Below are 27,067 nucleotides of genomic sequence, written 5' to 3'. Positions count from 1 at the left end.
GCTGCAAAGTTCTCCACTAAATAAAATACTCTCAGTCTCAAACCAATATCATATAATAAAATATAATGAAAAATATAAATAAATAACTATGATTACAGTGTAGCATTACCAATCCCAGCTTGCAGGCCTGCACATATTTAAAAAAATATATATAACTTTTCCAAAGTGTAAAGTTGCAGCATCAACAGTTTCAGTTTTTAGACCTGCTCCGATCGGAATTAAGAAGAGCAAAGGTCTGTTTAAATGCCGACGGGAGCTGCGTTTGAATTACAATCTTTTTTTTTTTTTTACAATACTGTTGACGGTGTCCTTCATCAGTAGGCTTTATATTTATGCTCAACATTAAGTATAGATATCGTTGTCGTGAAGACAAGAGTCTGGTCTGTCTGCGGTCTCCCTCTATGTCACCTACAGTAGCAGCAGCGCGCCAGCGCCGCATCAGGCACGATTCTGGTGTGTAAAGACACAGAAAACGCGAGGCAGCCGTCACGCAACTGACACGCAGCAGAAACGCCACGTACACACCGCGCAGCCAGTGTGTTCGTTTGGAAACACGAAAATGTACCTATGTTCCGCGCACAAAATATTGCATTCGGTACAAACGTGCACCGTACCGAAAAGCCATGTACCGAAACGGTCCGGTACGAATACACGTACCGTTACACCCCTTATATATATATCCCAATCAGTCTGGTGAGTAAACTAAAATATTTACTAGCCAATGGCGATTCAATTGCCAAAGTGTCCGTAGAGGGTTGCAACCTAACCAGTAGTCATTATTAGAACCAGAGCACAAAAATGACACAAACTGAAATGTGTTCTTTATGATCAGAGGAACGTTCCCCTCAAATTTTAATGAAGATAAAAGCACCTTTGTCTGAACCATGGCATGCATTTTTCTTGAGGTTTCGAGACTGACCTACTATCCATTGCAACTTGTAACAAAGAATATCCCAGTGTGGTACAATTAAGTAATTCTGAGTCTGATTCTGATATTTAAACAGACAGTATGTCTAATGCAAAAGGTTTTTTTTAGTTTAGTTTAGTTTTTTATCTTTTTTTTAATCTTCTACATCTGAAAAAACTGCTGACTACTCTTGTCTAACTCAGGTTCGGATTCATAGAACGGCTACAGGGTGTCCGGTCAGAACATTAGGTCTCACACCAGGAATGTACTTCAGGGTGATTTATTGTGCAAAGATGCGTGTGAGACCTAATGTTCTGACCGGACACCCTGTAGCCGTTCTATGAATCCGAACCTGAGTTAGACAAGAGTAGTGAGCAGTTTTTTCATGGTCCTTTGAGCCGGATGTGTGGATTGCTACAGACATGTCTCAACCAGAAAGAGAAGCCCCTGCTGTGTGGCCGAGGAGACGAGTTAACCCTCCAGCCTACTTAGAAGACTTTGAGCTCAGTGGACCTGGGTCTCATCAACAGCAATCACGGTCACTTACCTGCCAGGGAGTACTGGAGAATGAACCAGCAAGTGCTACAGGTCATTCCATATCCACTTCACCAGTGAGCCAAGCATCAGAACATTCTGAGTGGATACTGACTGACCAATGGGACTGCACTTCTGAAAAGCTGAGAGAGGAGGATGCAGCATTGCAAAGGCAAGTGAAACAGCTGCCAGAGCTTACAGCCATGTTAGAGGAGATGAAGAGGGAGAACGCAGCCTTGCAACGACAATCCAGCCAGCTCCCTGAGATCATTTAAGCATTCCAAGAGATGCGTCAAGAATGCTGCATTATGGCATGAGCTTCAAAGCTTGAAATCGAAGCAGAGCTCTCCACCCGAGTCATTCACTCCACAAATGCCATCACCACGCTCTCACTCTCCAGCAGTTAACTTTCAGACTCCACAGCCATACCGCCCAATACCAGCTCCACGCTCCAGGTTGCCACCATCTGCCACTAAGAGACTGCCACACCCAGCTGTGCCAGAGGAAAGCTCAGAGCTGACTGAAGATCTGAGAAACATGAACATTTCTTCCTCCCCTCATGAAAGACCCTCCTTTACAGCACATTATAGTGACTCAGCTCAGTTCAGGTATCCTAACACTTCCCCATATTCCCAGCCACCTCAGCTGCCTGAGTCCGTGGTCCCATCACAGGAAAGGAGGAGGCCAGCCCATGCAGAATACAGCTCAGATCATTTCTTACCCTCATGTACCCATGAGAAAATATACAGAGGTCCAACCCCTACCATCCCCTGCCTAACGTCTTCTGACCCTAGGGAGTTTTCAAGACTGAGAATTGCTTTAGAGAACATCCTGCCTGACGATCCCACAGAACGTTTCAAATTTCAAATCCTCACAGACCATCTGAAACTGGAGGAGGCCCTCCTTGTGGCAGACTCTTACAGCAATTCCAGATTTCCCTTCACCAACACCATGAAAGCTCTGGATAAGATATATGGTCAACCCCACCCATTAGCCCTGCAATGAATCGCTGAGCTGATGGATGGAGCTAATATACGCAGTGGAGATGTAAAGGCATTCAGGATGTTCGGACTGCAGGTGCATTCGCTTGTCAGTATGTTGCAGCAGCTTGGCCACAAAGGTACTGTAGAGCTGGAATGTGGATCACATGTGTCTCGACTCCTGAGTAAACTGCCACATGACCTCAGATCAAGTTTCAATTGGTACACCCACCCTTTGCAAGTCTCTATTCTTACTTTGCTGGACTTCGCTGATTGGTTGGAATATGAGCTTCAAGTACAGGAAGACAATAGCCAGTACGCTTGTTATACAAGGCAGGAATCTTCAGTGAGTGGCAGAGAGGTGAGAAGAGAGTCTAAGGAGCTGACCAGCCACCACTCTACTTGGTACCGACAAGTCACATTCCACATCAATGTCGTCAGCCACGTGTAAACCAGCTTCAGTCAGAGAAGAGAAGGTGAGAGCTTATTGTCCATACTGGGACAATAATAAACACTATCTGAATGGCTGTCACAACTTCAAGCTTCTTAGCAAAGACCTGAATATAGAGTGGATAAAGACAAAGAACCGATGCTGGCATTGTGGTCGTGGACATCAAGCAGCTAACTGCACACTAAAGACTTTCTGCCCAACCTGCAACAAGAAGCACCTTATGGTACTACATGATGTCAATGGCCAGGTCAAGCCATCTCAGCCAAGTGCAGCTCCTTCCAGTGCAGTTTTATATGTTGACTGACCAACCTCCGGAAGTAAAGTACTGCTCAAAGTGACTAAGGTTCTGATTAAGAATGGCAACGTGGCAATGGAGGCTTACACCATATTAGATGATGGATCAGAGTGGACCATCATTCTGCATGATGCAGTGCAGAAATCAAGACTTGTGGGAGAGCCAGAGGACCTTGTACTTCGTACAGTGAGACAGGATACCCAGGTCATTCACGGCGAGGCAGTGACTTTTACTGTGTCCCAAACTGTTAACCCCAACAAAGCTTACAAGATCCGTAATGCCTTCACAGCCAAAGCACTCGGTCTGGCAGAACATACACACCCAGTAAGTGTCCTGCAACAGAAATTTAAGCATCTTGCAGGGTTACCTCTACAACAGCTGGACAAGGTACATCCTGTTCTTCTCATTGACTCTGATTGCCCCCACCTCCTCACACCCATAAAACCAGTCCGACTGGGGCCCCTTGGTGGGCCAGCAGCAGTAAGAACACGTCTGGGATGGACACTGCAGGGTCCAACTGAAGAATTGAGCAGTCATCTTTCCCCTGATCAATGCTTCTTCACCTCGCTGCCGCCTGTCAATGACCTTTATGCAAATGTGGAGAGACTGTGGCAAATGGATGTTCTACCCTACCAGAGTGAAAAGGTGATTACCAGGTCACGGCAAGACAAAGAGTCCATTCAGCTTCTGCAAGAAAACACGGTGAGAGTGGATGTTAATGGTATCCAGCGATACGCTACTCCTCTGCTCCGTGTCAGAACATGCCTCGCCTCTGTGCACCAAAGGAAGCTGTCCTGCCACAGTTGAGAGGAATCGAGAAACGGCTGGAAAGGGACCCTGTTCTAACTGCAGCATGCCAAGGGGAGCTGGCCAAGGTAGTGCAAGCTGGTTATGTTGTGAAACTTAGTCAGGAGCAAGTGGACAGAACAAAGGAAGCCTGGTACATCCAGCACCACAAGGTGCAGCATAATGGGAAGAACAGGGTGGTCTTTAACTGTTCATTCTCATATCAAGGGCACAACCTGAACGAGCTACTGTTACCTGGTCCAACACTTGGTCCATCTCTCCTGGCAGTCCTTCTGCGTTTCCGGGAGCACTCTGTTGCCATCAGTAGTGACATCCGCGGCATGTTCCATTAGGTACGCCCTTTGCCACAAGATAAACCTCTGCTGAGATACATCTGGAGAGACATGCAAAGAGACAGAATCCCAGATGTCTATGAATGGCAGGTACTGCCTTTCGGGACCACTTGCAGTCCGTGTTGTGCCTCGTTTGCTTTACAGAAGCACGTTCTAGATCACAGCCAGCCTGGAGAGGACACACAAGTTTCAGTGGAGAAATTGAGAAATTTCTATGTGGACAATTGCCTCCAGAGCTTTGCTTCCCGTGACATGGCCAAGAATCTTGTAGACAAACTCTGAAGCCTTCTAGCATCTGGTGGCTTTGAGTTACGACAGTGGGCTAGCAATGACCCTTCAGTTATCAGCCATCTGCCAGCTGACATTCAGTCACGGAGTAGCATCCTCTGGCTCAGCGAAGGCCACCAAGAAGCTCAGGAATCAACACTTGGCCTGCACTGGAATTGCCAATCAGATACCCTCTCTTACAAACGACGCAAACCAGAAAGTGAAGTGCCCACAATGCGAAGCATCTACCAGATCCTTGCCAGCCAGTATGATCCCCTTGGCTATATTGTACCCTTCACCACTCGAGCCAAGGTAATAGTGCAGAGGTTGTGGGACAAACAAAGGGAGTGGGATGACCCAAGGCTGCCAGACGACCTATTAGACTCTTGGAAACACTGGGAGAGTGAATTGGAAGATCTGCAGAATATCAGTTTGCCCAGATGTTACTGCAGCAAGGAACTAGACTGCTCTAGTGGTATTAGGCAACTTCACATCTTTTGTGATGCCTCAGAGAAGGCGTATGGATCTGTGGCTTACTTAAGAACAGAGAACAGAACAGAAAAAGGTAAAGTGGAGGTGGCCTTTGTAACAGCTAGGTCTTGTGTTGCTCCCAAGAAACAGCAGAGCATCCCTCGTCTTGAGCTGTGTGCAGCACTCACAGGTGCACAGCTTGCTCAAGTCCTGAAGGCAGAGCTAACGTCACCACTCAGTAGTGTCACACTGTGGTCTGATTCCACCACAGTGCTAATTTGACTTTTATCAGATTCCTGTCGCTTTAAGGTGTTTGTGGGGACCAGAGTGGCAGAAGTACAGGACTTGACTGAATCTGACACCTGGCGTTACGTACAGTCATCCGACAACCCAGCAGATGCAATTACAAGAGGAAAGTCTACCTCTGATCTCAACAAAGACAGCAGATGGAACCAATGCCCAGCATTCCTCAGACAAAGACCAGACAGCTGGCCAGAAATGCCACCATTAGCTCACATAAGTCAGGACGGTGAGCTGAAAAGGTCAACTTTCTGTGGACTGTTATACCTCTGCTCTGTCACTTCCAGATCCTCATCAATGTTGCACATTCACAGAATACTTAAAAGCTCTTATACAACCATCAGCAGAAAGCTCTCCCTCCATTGCAACTGCAGAAGACTATATAGAAGCTGAGCTCACAGCCCTCCGACAGATCCAGGCAGAATCATTCCCAGACGAGATATTGCACTTGAAATCTGGTAAACCTCTACCAAGCAATAGTCGACCCCAGAACTAGATATCAGAACCAATCTCATTCGGGTTGGCAGTCGCCTACGACAAATCAGTCAACTAGACGAGGATACCATTCACCCCATTGTCCTCGATCCACATCACCCTCTCACCAAACTAATTATCAAAGACTACGATGACTGTTTGCATCACCCTGGACCAGAAAGGGTGTTTGCGAAGCTCAGGAGAAAATACTGGGTATTAAGAGGATGAGCAGCAGTCAAACATCACCAACGCCAATGAGCTGAATGCCAAAAATTGCGGGCTAAACCGCATCCCCCCAGGATGGCAGACCTCCCACCTGCCCGGTTAAGAATTCACTAGCCAGTTTTCTATTCAACAGGTATGGATTGCTTTGGTCCCTATCTCATAAAATTTGGACGCCGAAATGAGAAGCGTTGGGGGATCATCTTCAAGTGTATGACCACCCGTGCAGTGTATATTGATCTCCTCACAAGTATGGACAGTGACTCATTCCTGATGGCCCTTCATCGCTTCATTGCTTGACGAGGGAAACCCTTTGAAATCCTGTCAGATCAGGGAACGAATTTCAAAGGTGGTGAAAGGGAACTTCGGGATGCCTACACTATTCTTCAACCTGAGCTCCAAGCTCAACTGGCAAGCCAGCAAATTAGGTTTACATTCAATCCACCTAATGCCCCACATTTTGGTGGATGTTGGGAGCGGGAAATTCGATCCTTGAAAACAGCCCTGCAAGTGACACTCGGAGCACAGACGGTCACTGAAGAAGTATTGCGGACTGTTCTCATTGAAATTGAGGGGATCCTCAATGCCAAACCTGTTGGTTACACATCTTCAGACATTGCTGACCCTGACCCAGTTACACCCAACATCCTGCTGATGACGCCTCACTTCCCCAAGTGACATACCAGGATTCTGAGCTTCTGAGTCGACGGAGATGGAGGCATAGTCAGCTGTTAGCTGATCACTTTTGGAGGCAATTCATCCGTAACTACCTACCCAGCCTTAAAACCAGACAGAAATGGATGTCAGAAACAGACAACCTACAGATAGGTGAAACTGTTATGATTGTGGATCCACAGCTACCTCATGCACTTTGGCCTGTAGGAAGGATTGTTCAAGTTTTCCCTGGGAAGGATAATAGAGTCAGATCAGCTGAGATCAAAGTGAAAGACAGAACCTACCTAAGGCCAGTGACCAAGATCATCTGCCTACCTCCTTTGACTGAAAGACATTCCAATACTTAGTAAAGCCCTTCTTGTTCAAATTCACCTTGTGAACATTATTAACACTCTGACAGTGTTAACCAACAAACTCTTAAGGTGTAAAATATTAACACCAGAATGGATGATGAGAACACCAAAGTTGGTGTTCAAAGTTAACACTCATGGATTAACTGGTCAACACTGCCCCAGTGTTCAGGTGAAAATATATAAAAAAATAAACCCACAAAACAATAAAATGTTTACATATATTTATTTTATTAAAACATTGTAATTTTTTTCCTGCACCAAAATGTCTTAATTTTGAATGTTTCAATTCAAAACCATTCAAAAAAAAAATTCAATGTAAAGAACATGGTCTTAAAACAATTAAACATCCTAATGTCAAAACAAAGAAACAAAAAACATTCTTATTTGGTCCATATGTACTCTTAATGTCATAAGATTTATATTGCTGACATTTATCAGGTTAAACAACAGCATTCCATTCATTACCATAAATACATGTTAATGCTCACTAATCAAAGTCTGTGATGGTGTTTGGACCTTCTTGGAGAGAATAGTATTTTTGTCTTCTCTAAACTTCTTTTTTTCAGCATGACAAGATGCGTTTCTCAGCAGTTTTCAGCCAAGCAAGATCCACTCCTATTTGCAGCATCACACACCTTCCCCTGTCAAATTGAAAAACAACTAATAATTATTATTATTATTAACAATAATAATAATAAATAAAAACACACAAAAAAAAAAAATTTAAATCCATTTATCACAACTATTATCCGGTGAAATGTCAAATACAAGTATGAATTGCAATCCAACAATAGTTCACCCGAAACTGAAGATTCTGTCATGTGTGTATCCTCATGTTGTTCTAAACCTGTATGACCTTCTGTCTTCTGAGGAACACAAAACGTTATTTTTTGAAAAATCTACAGAAGAAATACATGGGATCACTCCCAATCCAGACAGAGTTTTATTAAAAATGTCCTGGCTCTTCCAAGCTTTATAATTGCAGTGGGTGGGTGTTTCTGTTGAACAGTCCAAAAGAAGTGAAATAAAGTGCATCCTTCCATAATAAAATGTTTCTCTAGCTTGCAATAAGTGTTGTACGCGGAAGCCCTTCTGGGCGGATGACGTAAGGATGTCGATGAAGCACATGCATGGTGAGAAGTGACGAACACTGAAGAGCGGAGGTGGGAGTAAAACAAAAACGCATTGATTCGCTACAGGAGGCCTTTATTTACCCCCCGCAGCCGTGTGAGGCACTGTTTATTACTACCTCAATACCACGACTGAGGTGCCCTTGAGCAAGACACTGAACCCCCAACTGCTCCCCGGGCGCCACAGCATAAATGGCTGCCCACTGCTCCGGGTGTGTGTTCACAGTGTGTGTGTGTGTGTGTGTGCACTTTGGATGGGTTAAATGCAGAGCACGAATTCTGAGTACTTGGCTGAATGTCATGTCACGTCATTAGGGATGGATACATTTTATTGTACTTCTTTTGGACTGTTGAACAGAAACTCCCACCCACTACCATTATAAATCTCGGAAGTGCCAGGATCATTTTTAATAAAACTCAGATTGGATTCATCTTAAAGAAGAAAGTCATATACACAGAGGCTGCCTTAAGGGTGAATAAATCACAGGCTAATTTTAATTGTTGGATGAACGAACCCTTTAACTTGTATTTTTGGGTGAACTATCCCTTTAAGGAAAATAATTCTAATTCACTGTAAATGTATTTTGTAAAAAGAAAGTCAGTCTTTCTAGAAAATGGGTCTTCTAACGACAGAGACAAAGTCACAATACTACATACTGATCTCCCTGCGTTGAGGTTGGATGACTCCTATTAAAATGAATGCACATAAATGGGACAGCACATAAATAAATTACGGTCCAAACGTGTATATGTGTACACATATATATATATATATATATATATATATATATATATATATATATATATATAAAGATTACAGTCTAATTCATTTTAATAAAGAGATCAGACTCTTTATTATTATTATTGTAGAAAAAATAAACATGACAAACATGATAATCTTAAAATATGCAATTGTGACTTACTCATGTATTGGTGGCTTCATACTCTTCAAGCACATCATCTCCTTTTGATTTTCTGTTAAGCCAGCATGAACCATCTGTAACAATATTTAAAAAAAAAAAAGTTTCCTTAAAATTTTATATCAAACCCATACAACTCCCTTTTGCTAAATACAAAACATAATGTAATGCTTAATGATAATATCATAATAAAGTGTCTAAAGTAGTTAACTGCAACTCATGTACCATACCAATTGTCTCATGTGCCATTGTCCAAGACTTGTGGCGGCACAGAATCACTTTGAATGATGAAGAGAGTTTGAGTTTACTGAAAAGTGTTATTTTCAAATTAATGCACTCAAATCCAACATGAAAACCACAGCATGAAAATTCAATTCATGCTTAATGAAATCACAAAAATTGGTCATGAGACACACAAGAACAATTTACTTGTATTACCATTTATATTTGAGCAGTTTTGCAGTGGTTTGATTTGACATTATGACGTGTTACATACTGTATTATAAATGAGGTAATGTTAAAAATAATTCTGGCGTTTCCCTTCAGTTTCAGATTTCATCTGTGAAAATGTTTCGGATCGTTTTGGCACGCACAACATATAACTATCGTCATAAAGTAATATTATTTTATAAAACACATATCGTAAAATAAATAAAACACTTACTTTTGGTGTTTTCCTTGTTAAGATCAATTTCCCCACCTGCTCCAGAGCATCGCGAGTGAAGGAAAATATTTCTGAGAAATAGTTTAGGAGTATAACGTTACAGCAGATACGTTAGATATCACTATAAATAACATGATGTTATAAAACACATTTTAAATTAAGTAACATTTAAAACGGTTAACTTACTTCTTGTGTTTCCCAGTGACCTCCGCATCTGTGCACTGCAGAGCAATTCAAATCTGTGTGAAACGGTTAAGCTAGGCTTGTTCAGGTGTGCGCAGCAAATAAATATCATCATATAGAAATATTATCTTATAAAATACATATCGTAAATGGGGTAAAACACTTAACTGTTACTACTTAACTGTCTGTGTTTTCCTTGTTAAAACCAACTCCCTGTCTACTTCGCATAGCTGGTGAAAGGAAATATCGCTCTGAGAAAAAGTTTAGGAGTGTACACCACATAAATATCACCTTAAATCAATGTGATGCTATAAAATACATATTTTAAAGGAGATAAAAACACTTTCCCGTTTTGAAAAAAAGTCCTCGTCTGTTCCGCTTCGCGAGTGAAAGGAACTGTCTCTGAGAAATTTTTAGGCGCATACAGCACATAAATATCGTTATAAAACGATATGATATTACAAAACATATTTGTAAGTAAGACTAAACACTTTATTTCGCTGTTTTACTTCCTTATGCACTTCGCATTGCGAGCAAAGAAAATGGCGTCTTTGAAAAATATTTCAGACAGGTCAGGCTCGCACACGAGAAAATGTCCCGTATGTGTCTAATAACACTCAACAGTGTTAATAAGGGTTACGCTCCGTTTTTACACCACAAGAGGAGGCTGTTTACACCAGCTAGTGTTAATCGTTTAAAATTCAACACCACAACTTTAACTCCTTACTATGAAAGTCCTTAACACTGGGATTTCAACACTGGAGGCTTCTTATACGGAAATGTTTCAAAAATAAATCCACCCTGAGAAATATTCAAGTAAGTAAAAAATATGACAACCAGTGCCTGGCTACCACAAACTACACAGTGATAGAGGCCTGCTCTCATTCTTGCTGTACTGGATTATAGTTAGAAGCAGTGACTGCAAACTGTGGGGCAGTGGAGCAACTTTGGGCCAAAAAGTGTCACAATCCAGAACCACCCTGGGTTCATTGTTCTGACTCCTTTTGTGGCTGGACGCCACTGTACTAAGGGATCTGGAAAAGAAAGGCTCCCCAACAGTCGGTCATGCACCAGTGCTTTTGGCAACAACAAGTCCATGGCCTATATTGCCTTCATTTTGCTCTGGCGGCTGTGTCCCCACAACAGAAATCCCTATTACTGGTTATAGAACGGGCTTTATTAGAGAGTGGAGCTTTGAAGGGCAGAACAAAAGAGTGTCCTATGTTTAGATTAGATAATGTAAGCAACTGCTTTTCTGCATGGATGACACTACACAATAAGCCACCTTATGAATACTAGCCAGCCCGGATCCTAGGACTCTTTTTGTTTCATAATTACTGCAAAAAAAAAAATGATAAAAGAAAACCTTATCAAATGTGGTCTGGTCTGTCACTAAACCACGCTTATCATTAACAATGGGGATAATGGCTGTACGTGTTCCGACTGCCTGAAAGTTGGCGCTAATAAAATATTGAAGAGTGAAACTGTGCCAGTAAGTAACTGGCTGCGACATATTCGGACATATCCAAGGAAACTCGGCAAACAAACAATGCAATAAAATATCTGTTCTCCCCAATGAACCTTCCTAATGCAAACCTCGTAATGACAGCACACTCCAAGATGCTTTCAGATCTGTCAGCACAAATGTGTCAATCAGTATCCATTTTCCCAATATTAGTTTTGTATTCCAAAGCAATCAACAAAGAATCGGCATGGAATACATTTACTGGCTTGAAAAACTGTGGGGAAAAGGTGATGAAATACCAGCCTGTTAAACAAAACATTGCTTTAAAATCATCTATATCTGGAACTCATTTACCATACAACAAATACAAAGAAACCCAAAACCTCTGTCTGAAATGCCACTGTTTTAGATTGTTGTTGGTGTTACAGTGATTTTTTAAGTGAATACTTAGTTTCAAAATTTTAAACCTTTTGTCCGAGTGTTTTTTTTTTTTTGACAGATAGACAGACACACAGAACAATAGATAGATAGACAGACAGACAGATACAACTATATATAGAACTATAGACAGAAAAATAGATAGATCAATAAACAGATAGATGGATAGACAGACAGAAAGATAGATAGATAGATAGATAGATAGATAGATAGATAGATAGACAGACAGACAGACAGACAGACAGACAGACAGACAGACAGATAGACAGATAGATAGATAGATAGATAGATAGATAGATAGATAGATAGATAGATAGATAGATAGATAGATAGATAGATAGATAGATAGATAGATAGATAGATAGGTTCTATTACCTGGTCATGGCTAGCTGGAATGGAGCTCCCAATGCCGTGGAAAGTCATCTGCACAGGTGAGAGGGTCAGGTAGGTCATGAACTCTTTGTCAGTTTGCCGATCAGAGTATTGCACCTGCATGAAATGAGAGACGGAGGGAAGCGAGTATTAAATATTATGTGATGCAATTTGCAGCATGTACTGCACTGCGGTTCTGACCTTTGAAAACATTTTGTGGGAAAAGTACGAACTGGATCCTCAGACTTGGCTGGTAGGTTGTGCTCACTTTTACTCGATAACAGCAGTGGTTTTAGATTCTGATCTTCATCCTCATGAATGGTTCACAATCTGTGCTTTCTCAAGCGCTCTGATAGAGTAATTTAGAGGCGAGCTCTGGCCCCGTTTGGGGTTTCTGTGAACACCTCTGCACATCAAACTCCACTCAGCAACACCCAAAGGATTGTGTCTGTGTGTGTCTGTGCGTTTTCTGGTTTCTGGACACTTTGATCATGTCATGCCTGACCTATTTAGATATCCAGGCCATTTTAAAGACTTTTGAACTTGCAGAAGAACATACAGAATTAAAAATAAAACTACTTTTCATTTTATAACTTTTAGAATTTATAATAGCGTTTTTGGTAGCATAAATAATGACAGAAAATTCATTTTAAGATGAGCTATTTCTTAAAAAAACACTGATAAATTCAGTGGAAACAGATCTATACGACTGATCATATAGATTTGGGAAAAGTGTTAGTTGTTCCATGGGAAAAATGTCTGGACAGCTGGTTTCAATGTGTGAAAGTCTGCTTCCAGAGAACTCCTTGGCACAAGATATGTCTTGGACTAAATGCTCATATATTTAAAATAAATAACTGTTAATGCATAAAACTGGGAATCCTGAAGAGAAGAGAAACAGATGAATGAGTGCAAGAGCAGACTGAAGGAATCTCTCACTGCTAGGACGTGTTTATGTTCAGTCTTCAAGTGGTCTGATGGGTTGGATCCAGGGGGCATTCCGCTGTGAAGTGTGTTTTAAAGACAATGTTAACAACACGATTAGTAAGAAACACAATGTGTGATTGGCATTCACAGCTCCAGGAAACAGGAACTCTGACATATACAAACATCTTGTGTCTGGTGAAGAGAAGAAATAAATGGCTCCACTGAGTTGGTTAATATTTCTATTGTATTCTGCACGAATAGATCATGTTCTTCATGCTTTTAGGGCTGCCATTTTAAAACATTAATTTATCGAGTAAAAATAATATAATAAAAATTTATAACAATTTAGTTCATTTGGCAATTAATTTTTCTCAGCAAATATTAATGAATTTAAGTTAATTAACTAATCAACATTTACTGTGTAACTGATTTGATTACCATTTTTAACCAATTATTAATCTTATTAATATAACAACCAAAATCTTCATACAATACAACATAACAACCCATTTAAAAAAAAAAAAAAAATATATATATATATATATATATATATATATATATATATATATATATATATATATATAAATAAAAGTATAATATAAAAACTTACTTAAAAAATATCAGTAACACTTTACAATAAGGATCCATTAGTTAATGTTTTAACATGAACAAACAATGAACAAATCATTTAAAACAGTATTTAATAATCTTTGTTAAATGTTAGTTAATGAATATACACTCATTCATTGTTAGTTCATGTTAATTCACACTGCATTTAATGCATAAGTAAATGTTGAAATGAACAGCTAAGATGAATAAAAGTATGGTTCATTCTTCGTTCATGTTAACTAAAGTAGTTAACTAATGTTAACTAATGAACCTTATTGTAGTGTTACCAAAATATCTTTATAATTTTGGAGAACAAAATCTAAAATAATATACACATACATTATAGAGCTAATAACTGGCCACCATCAAGCTGAAGACGTCCAGATCAGTGCCAGTTTCCTGTCAGCCTCAAGATTCATCACCCTGACAAACTTTGTTTTCAAAGATTGCTCCTCGCACAAATATACCACAGCGACACAGCTGGGCCCCATCAGAACGAGGCAAAAATCAGACCATAAGGGATTAGCACGTCTAGCATGTGTTTGCTAATGAAAATCCCAGCATAAACACCAGCTCCAGGAACAGGGAAAGGGCAAGAGGGACAGAAACAAACCATCTTGCTCTTTGATGCTTGGAAAGGAGATGCGTTTGATGTCGTCTGTGTGTAAGATGGAGGTGTGCAGAGGAAAAAGAGCTTAATCAAGCATAGGACGCTGCCAGTGCTATTTGAAGTGCTTTTTACACAGACACCACAGCAGAGTACGGGGGTAAGAAAAAAAAAATTAACTGCATTATCAGGCAGATCTTTTGGCACAGATGTCCAAAACATACATCATCTGATAGTTATTATTTTCATTAAAGTGGGATTTGCTACATGGCAAGAAAGAAAATTAAAATAAAATGGAGTAACATCTTGCCTTAGACTTAAGCACATGGACCAGTGATCCTTATCAGGACCATATCGCTGGCGGATTTAACACATGAGTTCATCTGATAACATCATATTGCAGTTACATATGCCATAAACCAGCAGTTTGAGTCATAACACGTCTCTGTTTATGATACGTCTAGCTTCAGCATGTGTATTTAATGCTCTCCTGGACAACTGGGCCAAACATTTCTACACAGAAATGGAGGGAAAAAGTCTAAAAATAAAAAAAAAACTGCACTAGTAAAAAAATAAAGGTTCTAAAAAGGAGTTTTCGCAGCAATGCCATGAAGAACCTGGCAGCGAACAATTCTTGAAAGAACCAATCTAAAGAACATTTTTCCACTTTAAACAACCTTTTGTGCATTTGAACAGTTCCAGGGATGTTAAAAGGGTCCACAGTTGCAAATAAAGAACCTTTATATTTAAAAGTTTAGGCAAATAATTTAGCAAATATATCTATAGCGTCTAAAGCAAGTTAGATAAAGCTTTACTTTTCCTACCCAAATATGGCTCCTTTTACCACTAAAGCAGACACTGCACATCAACAAATTTGATAAATGCTGGATTTTACAGTTATAACATAAATATATCTTTAATCACCTCATAAGTCATCCAAAAAACAATTACACACCGATTTTTGGGTCAGACTGCAAGTCTAAAGCATACCAGTGCCAAAAATGTCTTCTGAATCATATAATTTGCCATAAATGAAGCGAGTAACCTTCAAAAGCCCACATCAATCCACTTCTGTAATTGAAATTATGAACCTGACACTACTGCTGAGTTATACAACTCCAGATGTTCTCGCATCAAATTAAATCACTTTCATATCATCTGTCAGTGCATTGCCATTAAGGATAATATGGAGGGTTACCGGTTATAAAGATGCTGCAGGTGGACAGAGCAGAAATTCAAGTGTGATTAAAACGTATGAATGGTCAGTCATAATACTGACTTGAATGGCAGCTTTTCATGTATAACTTCAGGTTTGGGCTTAGCTTTATAATGAATGAGAAAGCATTAGGAATATTCAGGATGCACTGATACAAACATTATGGCCATTAACATTACCATGTTTTGGCAGATAAATATATTTATAGATGGACAAAAGTACTGGGACCATTAAACCAACGGGATCTTCTAAATTCAAAGGCATTAGTATGGAGTTTCTGCCCAGTCATCCAGTAGAGCATTTGTGAGGCCAGGCACTGATGTTGGACTAGAAAGCCTGGCTGGTTGAGGTCAGGACTCTACATGGGCCAGTCAAGTTCTTTCACATCAAACTCATCCAACCATGACTTTATGGACCTTACTTTGAGCACTGGGACAGTCATATTGGAATAGAAAATGGCCTTCCATAGAACTGTTCCAACAAAGTTGGAAGCACAGCATTGTTCTAAATTTTTGGGCATGATGAAGCATTAAGATTTCCCTTCACTTCAAAAATAGCCCCTATACCATTATCCCTCCTCCACCAAACTGTACAGTTGGCACAATGCAGTCAGGCAGGTAATGTTCTTCTGGCATCCACCAAACCTAGACTCGGCCCTCATACTGCCAAACCGAGCTCGTCACTCCACAAAACATGTTTCCACTGCTCCATAGTCCAGTGGCGCGCTTTACACTACACAATTTTACAACAAATTTGGCCTTGTACTTAGTGAAATGTACCTTGCATGCAGCTGCTCGGCCATGGAAACCCATTCCATGGAGCTCCTACCACACAATTTTTAAGCTGATCAATGGCAATGGAAGTTTGTAACTCTTTAGTTATGAATAAGCAGACCGTTGTGGTCTTCTGCTTTGTAGCTTAGTTGCTGCCATTCATAAATGTTTCCACTTTCCATACAGTTGACTGTGAAATACCTAGCAGAGATGAAATGTGCTTGTTTTTTGTTTGTGCAAAGCTTGTCGCATCAAACCCACAAAGACTTGAGGCTGTAAAAGTGCTTCAACTAAGTTAAAGAGTATTAATGCAAAGCACCTATTTCAGTTTTTCTTTTTTAATAAATTAGCAAAGTTGTCACAAACCTGTTTTTTGCTTTGTCATTATGGTGTATGGAGTGTAGACTGATGTGAAAAGAAATAATCTAAAGCAGTTTAACATAAGGCAGCAACATAAAAGGTGAAAAAATGAAGGGGTTTGAATACTTTTGCAAGGCACTGTGTATATCTAATCTATGGATATACATAAATGAACTGCTATATATAAAATAAATATATGTAAAACCAATAAATAAAATTATTAATAATAATAATTATTAATATGTTGACCAATAAACCTACTTTCCCACTATGTGCCCACACCAATTTTGTATATTGGTGGTGGTAGCACTTTTGACCATTAATCTGACTTCTGGTCAAGTCACTATAGCTTCAACATAATAACCATGCAAACTTTTAGTTGGAAGCAAGGTTATCAGTGAAGTACGTCCCACTGATATAAAGGATGAAACAGATGCATTACGGACTCTTCCATCACCTGCATATGAAGCCATTTATGAAGTGATTAATGGTATGACTACAGAGCAGTTGGCATATAGATGCTGAACGCTGCTGGCCGTGATCAAAGCAGAACCTCACAGAGAGATGCATTTGTGCCAAGCGCTGACAGGATGAGAAATCCAAGCACGAGTTCTTTTATCAGCTCGTCTCCATTCACCTCAAAATGTAGCCGCGATTCACTCGAAGGTCAGAAAACATCAATGGCCGTTATTTGAAGAAATAAACTGAGAGCCTGTGATCTGAATCTAGGTATGCTGGTATTTCTAGCCAAGGTTAGAAACCATGTGAGAGACAGACAAACAGAAAGATAAACAGACAGGCAGTGAGCAGAGGGGCTCAGAGGGTAGGACGAAACCGAAAGAGTAAGACTAAATAAAAGGAAAGGGAAAACAGAAACGGGCACAAAAAAAGGATAAGGTGAAGCTCTCAGAGTATATGGTAAACAAAACATTCAGGAAATTTTGATTGCCTACTAAATGGTATACAGTACATTAAGTGATATTTTCTATTCAGTTTTACATACATCATTTTAAATGAATAAAATAACACAAAGTATCCTTTTTGCTAAAAGTGGGAAATGCCATATAAAAACAAAAAGTGTTTAATTACTTAGTTTAATTACAAAAATAAAATAAAATGTCCATGCCAGAATGAGATATGTGATTTGAATTTATTTACTAAAATGTTACTATATTTAAACAAATATATATCACTGGCCACTTTATTAGGTACACCTTGCTAGTAGCGGGTTGGATCCCCTTTTGCCTTTAGAATTGCCTTAATTCTTCATGGCATGAAAAATTTCCCCAGAGATTTTGGTCCATATGGACATGATAGCATCACACAGTTGCTGCAGATTTGTTGGCTGCACATCCATGATGTGAATCTCCCTTTCCACCACATCCCAAAGTTGCTCTATTGGATTGAGATCTGGTGACTGTGGAGGCCATTTGAGTAAAGTGAACTCATTGTCATGTTCAAGAAATCAGTTTGAGATGATTTGAGCTTTGTGACATGGTGCATTATCCAGCTAGAAGTAGCCATCAGAAGACGGGTACATTGTAGTCATAAAGGGATGGACATGGTCAGCAACAATACTCAGGTAGGCCGTGGCATTTAAACAATGCTCAATTGGTGCTAAGGGGCCCAAAGTGTGCCAAGAAAATATCCCCCACACCATTACACCACCACCACCAGCCTGAACTGTTGAGTCAAGGCAGCATGGATCCATGCTTTTATGTTCTTTACGCCAAATTCTAACCCTACCATCTGAATGTCACAGCAGAAATCGAGACTCATCAGACCAGGCAACATTTTTTCCAACCTTCTATTGTCCAATTTTGGTGAGCCTCTGCGAATTGTAGCTTCTGTTTCCTGTTCTTAGTTGACAGGAGCGGAACCCAGTGTGGTCTACTGCTGCTGTAGCCCATCTGCTTCAGGGTTTGACGTGTTGTGCATTCAGAGATGGTATTCTGCATACCTTGGCTGTAACGAGTGGTTATTTGAGTTACAGTTGCCTTTTTATCATCTCTAACCAGTCTGCCCATTCTCCTCTGACATCAACAAGGCATTTTCTTCTACACAACTGCCGCTCATTGTATCTTTTCTCGGACCATTGTCTGTAAACCCTAGAGATGGCTGTGCATGAAAATCACAGTAGATCAGCAGTTTTTGAAATATTCAGGCCAGCCCATCTGGCACCAACAACCATTCCATGTTCAAATTCACTTAAATTCCCAATATATATGTATATACACACTCCAGATGGTGGATCAACACCTAGAGACAACCTCTACAGCCCTGAATGTCAGCTGAGACTAATGTCATCTAGACAAACCCTAGAGATAGATTCCCTGTGAGGCCCTTGTCAGCCATCGGCACAAGACCACGGGAACCAGACAAGTCCTCTGCTCAATCTGACTTGTGTTGTAGCCTGGAATTAAACATCAGCATGCTGGTTTCATCTGGCAAGAGGAGAACACAGCATTCTCCATTTCTGTCACCGATGGAGTTTTGGTTCCTTGCCAGTGTCGCCTTTGGCTTTCTTAGTTGAGGACACAATTTCTAGCAACACTGTTGACCTGAATGCACAGACACTATTGGAAGAGTACTGAACTGAGCTGGACGATGACATCACAGAATCAACAATGAACTCACTTTAACTGATAAACTGACCGTCTTCTATTATCAACTTGCTTTATCAGCACACGTTTTTCCTGTTTAACACTGTAAAGCTGCAGTAAAGCTGTGATCTGTATTGTTTAAAGCGCTATATAAATAAAGGTCACAAAAAATTATACTTAAAAAGTGGAACGTCAAAGAAAACACTGAAATCCTCATTTGTGTGATTTTCTAAAAAAAAAAAAAAAAAAAAAAAAAAAAAAAAAAAAAATAGTTATTTCCTAATTTTAAAATGTTACTTTGTATTTTTTTAAATTCTAAAAAATAATAATGATAGACAAAAAAAAGCTGACAGGCAGTCGAAAATGTTGGTTTGTAGTCACTGAAAAACCTAGTTTAAAGTAATAATAAATGGAGCAATTCCAAGATTCCTAAAATATATGTATTTTGAAATGTTGTTCCTACAACAACTTTGGTAATGAAGTCAACACAACAATATTTGTAAAAGTTGATTTTTTTAAAATATTTTATACATTGAGAAGGTCATAACCTCTGAAGTATGCAAGTAGGGTGGAGGACTATGGTACAGTATGTCTTACTCAGCATCATATAAAGTGATGGGATGAATGGGGTTCATAAAATGCTCGGGACTCATCTCTAACATGAGCTCTACCTGCTCTCCGCTCTCCCAGACTGCTTTGCAGCTCACAGCCTCAGCACAAAAGGCCCTTTATGATGTGCACCTGACATGCGGCGAAGAGCAGCGTTCCCACAGAGATTGGCTTCACTGCTCCACCTCTTCTCTCGCTTTGGTTCTCTCCGAATCTCTGTGTCTCCAGCCTGGGGAGTGAACGTTAGCTGGCAGGGCTCCGGTTGCTCGACCAAAGGGGGATTTGGGAAAGATCCATCTCTGGGTTCATCTAAAGCTGATCTTACTTGCACCAAATAAGTCACCCAGCTGACCAAGAGAGGCTCAAGAGTTTACTCAGATCACTGAAGGTTACTAAATATTCTGTCAGATGTCAGATCACTCAACAGGAAACCCTTTGTTTTGTGTTTTAATGCGGCTTTGGCTGTGCACTTTAGAAATCAGTGAAGCATTAGTTCATCCAAAAATTCTGTCATCTGTTATCATTAAACCAATATGGCTTTATTTCTTATGTGGAACATAGAAGAAGAAATTTTGAAGACCGTGCTGGTTGCTCTTTTCCATGCAATTATAAACGGTGACTTACAAGCATTAAAAAGCATCAGCTCTTTTGAATTAATCAAATGGCTGGATGCACTTAAATCCTCAACAATCTGCCATAAGGATGCTTTGCTGTCATATATTGGACATACGCACTTTAATTAACAAATGGCATGCCGGTTAATGTGTTGCCAGGGAAAATTGGTGTAATGGGAAAAAATCTAGCTGTGTTGATCAGTTTATACTTAAGCTGTTCATGACTTTACCCCCCAAAAGGAAAATGGTTTAATGCATTTAAATGACGTGAAAATAAATGTTGAAATTCTGATTTTTGATTTCTTTCCCAAAAACAAAACAAAAATAAATGAATAAATTCTTAAGAGAAAAAAAATACTTTTAAATAATAACTACATTTTCCAAAAGTTTTTTTTTTCCCTAAAAAATGTAATAGACAAGAATAAAAGAATGAACGAATTAATTAATTAACTAATTTATTAATTAATCAATTAATTAATAAATGAATGAATGAATGAATAATCTATGCCAGTTTGGGACCAAATGCTGGTTTGTAGTTAATAAAAAACTTATATATCCCATAAATGAATGACTTGTTAAATAAATGAATTGATCTTTTGAGATCTCTTCAGTGAATCAACTGATTTAGTTCTACAAAGTGGAATGATTTGTTCTCACATTGTATTCATCAGTCAGTTGCTCAATATGGCCACAACCACTGACAGCTCACTAAAAAGGAAGATTATGAGCGAATAATGAGTTAAATTTAGGTCTGTTCCTCAAACAAGCCATGCTTGGCAGGTTTTATGCAACATCTGGGAGTCCGGGTACACAGTTTTTCACTGGGTTAAAGATAATGAGTGCTTTAAAATGTTGGTTAAATGGGCTTTTCCTGTCTAAATGAGTGATTTTTGGCTGGAATAAGCTGGATCAGAATTTATCCTGATAAATAATCAGTACAGAATAAGCAAGGGGGCACATTATGTTAAAAGTAAAAAGGTTAGATGTAGCACAAAATGGCCAAAGAAACATACTCTGATGATATTAAAGACTATTTTTCTAATGAATGTGTGCAGACTGAACTTCTCTGAACACCTCCGCAAGCCTCAAGACAATAGACAACCTAAGAGCCCACTTAAAGGTTAGTGTGGGCACTCAGACAAAATGTGTAGCTCAACTTGTACCACATTTCACTTGTACCACAAAGGTAAAGAGAGTCAGAAAGAGACCACATATGTTATGCATTACTCAAACGACTGCCCTACTTCCATCACATGTGGCCTGAGACAACAGGGAAATTAACAGCAAACAAACTATTTTCTCCAACCTTCTCTGCACCAGTACTACATCCAAAAAGCCAATGTACTGATGCCCTATCTAATTTTCAACCTCTGGCCAAATTCTATCAATCAAATCGCTTTACTCTCAAGAGGTCCCGTGTGTTTAGTTGGGGCCCAACAAGAGCGAAAGATCTGAATGAACCAATCTCAACTTAACGTCAACGCCAAACACAGCCATGTGCTAGGTCCTTATTTTTACAAGGCACAGCCGTATTTGTCTATTAGTTTCTCTGTTAAGAGTTTCAAGATCAGAAATCAAGCTTTAGAGGAAACATACGCACGAATAACCACACGTCAATAAGTACCACATCTGCAGTGTAGAACAACTGCTTGGAAACTGATTGAGCATTGGTTCTCGTTGTGGCTTTCCCAAACCGTTTCAGGTGTTTCTGTTGCTCCATTGCCAACGAAAAAGGCCTCATAAGGGCTTTCATAACAACTCCGTCAAAACCAAATTGAATCACTGAGCGGACAGACCTGGTCTGATTTAAACATGTCCTTTGGCACTGTGGAAAGCATGTCTGCTGCTCTGATTAGAAACAGTAAGCAGTTTGCCAATAAGAACACAGTATTTTGCACAAGAGCATCTGCCAACAAACATATAAAAGTCTGGAATCTGCCTTTCGGCGCTGAAGACGCAGCTCAGCGGTTTTGTTTTGCTTCTGGTACATTCAGGTTTTTAATACCAACCCACATCGCTCGGCCATTGTCTCAATGAAACGCATATTTCCTGCTTTCCTTTATTACACACTCAAATCCTCCTGATAGAAGACACCCAGGAATGGGGGGGATAAAGCCAGTCGGGATTCTTATCAGGGTTTTCGATGGGGAAAGGGGTTTGAATGTGGAGTGATTCACACAGGCAGGTCGGCTCATCCCTCACAGCTGGCCCTTTAAGTGGAACCTGCTGTTTTTCCCCCTGTGTTTACGTTTGGCTGCCTCACTCTTCTTCATCGGGTTTCAGACTACAGGAAAGCTCTGAGCAAAAACAAAGGCTTTTTCAAAGGCAACCTCAGCAGGTTAAGATAAAATGTTTTTACTGTGCAATATGAAAAGCACCTGCTGCTAAATTAAGTGGGCCGGCTCAGGGTGAGGTACTGGAGGGTGCTTTCCCATCGCTGGCTTGGCTTTCTTTAAAGTGTAGAAGAGAGGGGACCAAGAAATGTACAATTAATCCAAAATTATTAACAATAATTGAGATTATGAATATTAAAAAGTGCCAATTACAGCATAACATTTTGTTTTACTCCTGCTTCTATTTACAATATGTTTTAACAGCAATTTATTAAAAGGTCACATTAAATTGTATAAATTTAGGATTATTCCATTATTCCATTCCATTTAGGATTATTCTACTGTTATTCTATACTAAATACCAGAATAAATGCTATCTCTATATATATACAGTACAGACTAAAAGTTTGGACACACCTTCTCATTCAAAGAGTTTTCTTTATTTTCATGACTATGGAAATTGTAGAGTCACACTGAAGGCATCAAAACTATGAATTAACACATGTGGAATTATATACATAACAAAAAAGTGTGAAACATCTGAAAATATGTCATATTGTAGGTTCTTCAAAGTAGCCGCCTTTTGCTTTGATTACTGCTTTGCACACTCTTGGCATTCTCTTGATGAGCTTCAAGAGGTAGTCACCTGAAATGGTTTTCACTTCACAGGTGTACCCTGTCAGGTTTAATAAGTGTGATTTCTTGCCTTATGGGGTTGGGACCATCAGTTGTGTTGTGCAGAAGTCAGGTGGATACACAGCTGATAGTCCTACTGAATAGACTGTTAGAATTTGTATTATGGCAAGAAAAAAGCAGCTAAGTACAGGAAAACGAGTGGCCATCTTTACTTTAAGAAATGAAGGTCAGTCAGTCTGAAAAATTGGGAAAACTTTGAAAGTGTCCCCAAGTGCAGTCACCAAAAAACCATCAAGTGCTACAAAGAAACTGGCTCACATGCGGACCGCCCCAGGAAAGGAAGACCAAGAGTCACCTCTGCTGCGGAGGATAAGTTCATCTGAGTCACCAGCCTCAGAAATCGCAGGTTAACAGCAGCTCAGATTAGAGACCAGGTCAATGGCACACGGAGTTCTAGCAGCAGACACATCTCTAGAACAACTGTTAAGAGGAGACTGTGTGAATCAGGCCTTCATGGTAGAATATCTGCTAGGAAACCACTGCTAAAGAAAGGCAACAAGCAGAAGAGAATTGTTTGGGCTAAAGAACACAAGGAATGGACATTAGACCAGTGGAAATCTGTGCTTTGGTCTGATGAGTCCAAATTTGAGATCTTTGGTTCCAACCACCGTGTCTTTGTGCGACGCAGAAAAGGTGAACGGATGGACTCTACATGCCTGGTTCCCACCGTGAAGCATGGAGGAGGAGGTGTGATGGTGTGGGGGTGCTTTGCTGGTGACACTGTTGGGGATTTATTCAAAATTGAAGGCATACTGAACCAGCATGGCTACCACAGCATCTTGCAGCGGCATGCTATTCCATCCGGTTTGCGTTTAGTTGGACCATCATTTATTTTTCAACAGGACAATGACCTCCAGGCTGTGTAAGGGCTATTTGACCAAGAAGGAGAGTGATGGGGTGCTGCGCCAGATGACCTGGCCTCCACAGTCACCAGACCTGAACCCAATCGAGATGGTTTAGGGGTGAGCTGGACCGAAGAGTGAAGGCACAAGGGCCAACAAGTGCTAAGCATCTCTCAGGAAACTCCTTCAAGACTGTTGGAAGACCATTTCAGGTGACTACCTCTTGAAGCTCATCAAGAGAATGCCAAGAGTGTGCAAAGCAGTAATCAAAGCAAAAGGTGGCTACTTTGAAGAACCTAGAATATGACATATTTTCAGTTGTTTCACACTTTTTTGTTATGTATATAATTCCATATATAATTCCACATGTGTTAATTCATAGTTTTGATGCCTTCAGTGTGAATCTACAATTTTCATAGTCATGAAAATAAAGAAAACTCTTTGAATGAGAAGGTGTGTCCAAACTTTTGGTCTGTACTATATATATATATATATATATATATATATATATATATATATATATATATATATATATATAAAAGTAAAATATATAGCTCTGATCCAGTCATTTCCACAATGGGACAGCAGGCTATTCTTATTGCTTGGTAACCTAGACATAGAATATAAAGTGCAGCTGCTCCACAGATAAAATTAAACTTTTATAATTTGTCATAATTATGCAGCCCTAGGACAAACAGAGCTGTGGAAGATGAATAAGCTAAAGACAAGTTGTTATCCCTTGCCTGCAATGGAATACAGACAGGAAAAATGGAAATGAAACTTTGAGAAATGTCGTCCCTGACCTGCAGAAACATCAATGACAGAAGCAGGCACTTCCACATTTCCGCAGTCTCATCCAGATGGACGAACAGTGCAAGCCAAGCAGATCAAGTTTAGGCTCCGCAAGAGATGTTATGAAATTTGAGGTCCGGTTCTCTGGGTAGAGCTAGCAGTGGAGAGTGAGCGCGAGAGATAAACAGATCTGTAAAATCACTTCATTTATTCCATACCTGGAAGCCTTGAATGTGGGCTAAGTACTCCAGCTGCTGGGAAGGCTGAATAGAGCCACAGGCCAAAGCAGGTGCTTTTCCCTTCAGGATCAGGGCCTCAGCGGTGGGCGACGTCCCGCTTAGCAGTAGCTCTCGTGCAATGGCTGCGGTGCTGCCCACCGATGGGGTGTAGAATGACCCTGTGGACCCTTGACCAATGTCTTTGGGTGTCAGGTAGTTTCCAGGGGCACCGGGGACTCCCTTATTCCGGCTTGCTTCCATTTCTTGATAAACATCTGGGGAGAGGTGAAGAATTCCTTTTTGGGCTATATAGGGATGGAAAAAGACACCCGGTCACTGTTTAGTTGTGTGCACATTTGTATTCTGAACACTGAAAAAGTTGAAATAACACTGAAATAAATAATTAAATAAATATATAAATAGATTTATGTTAAATATTTATTTATTAATTTGATTAATAAATAAAAATAAAAAAAATCTTTACCAAGAATGTGACAAGATGAAAACAGTTTTCAATCTTTAGGTTATAATAAAATGTAAAATTATTTTTACTTTTTTTTTCTCAAAATGCAATAAATCCACTGAATCAATATGAATGTTATTATACACAACATAGTAAGTTGATAAACATACTGTATGACAGCCTATGAACTATTGGTCAATACTTATCATATACAAAAGGCACTGGACTAAATATACATTCATCAGTCATGGCTTCCAACATGAATTCAACAGGTCATCTTGTTAATGCTATAAATTAATTACAGCAATAAAGAATGATAGGTAAACATTGATAGCCTGAATGCACTGTAAGTCGCTTTGGATAAAAGCATTTGCTAAATGCATAAATTTAAATATATATTTAAATTTAAAGAAAATGATGATGAATACAAACATGAACAACATCACATTAGCCCACAGAAATTCCAAAATGACATTTCCCTTACATTCAACTTCCAAAAGTGCATTCATCTTTGCCTTGTTACATTCATAGTGCATAACAAAAACACTAACTAACATTGACAAGCTACACAATATCGCAATCATAATCGGATGCGATTCATCTAATATATGCGATATAGCATAGCTTGTCAGTTATCTACGGCTCTGTGTATTAAATGCATCTGAATAATATCCATCTGAAAGCACGTGATTGAGATTTACCGGCACTATAAATCGGCTTTATTGACGAGATGCGCATGATAATCACAGGCAATTTATTGTGCAGCCCTTGTTTGTTGATTACAAAGTACAAAGTAGACAAGAAAAACTAGGATGCCGGGTGTATTCGAAGCCCCGCCATTACTGTCTAGAGTGTGTGGAATGGTGTGCTGTGATTGGTTGTTACTGTTTACAGTGTGTGGAATGATGCACTGTGATTGGTTGAGCGGATAAATCACATTCTGCAAAAATGGGAGACTGGCGTTTGAAAAAAAAAAAGGGAGAAAACATGACCTAATAACTCTGCGAATATCACATTTTGCTTAAAATTCTAAATGAACTTTGGTGCAACTCTTTACATTTAAGTACGTTAAAGTTATTAAAATCGGTCCAATAGAGTAAAAACTCTATACATATATATATATATATGTGTGTGTGTGCTTTTTTTTACACTCTGCACATCTCTC

At 39.7% G+C, this 27,067-nt stretch overlaps 1 protein-coding gene across 3 annotated transcripts in view; it reads right to left on the bottom strand.

Moving 5' to 3' along the window:
• The window catches only part of LOC132123774 (double-stranded RNA-binding protein Staufen homolog 2), a 154,087-nt gene that overhangs the window by 38,931 nt on the left and 88,089 nt on the right, over positions 1-27,067 (bottom strand). For all 3 annotated transcript variants that reach the window (XM_059534402.1, XM_059534403.1, XM_059534404.1), the window contains exons 12-13: positions 25,440-25,744; positions 12,244-12,357 (exon numbers count right to left, since the gene is read on the bottom strand). In XM_059534402.1, coding sequence (XP_059390385.1) covers positions 12,244-12,357; positions 25,440-25,744 — 419 coding nt within the window. The remainder of the gene's footprint in view (positions 1-12,243; positions 12,358-25,439; positions 25,745-27,067) is intronic.

Source organism: Carassius carassius, chromosome 42, assembly GCF_963082965.1.
Source record: "Carassius carassius chromosome 42, fCarCar2.1, whole genome shotgun sequence".
NCBI lineage: Eukaryota > Metazoa > Chordata > Actinopteri > Cypriniformes > Cyprinidae > Carassius > Carassius carassius.
The sequence above is the reverse complement of the archived record's forward strand: the minus strand, read 5'-3'. Positions and strand labels throughout refer to the sequence as shown.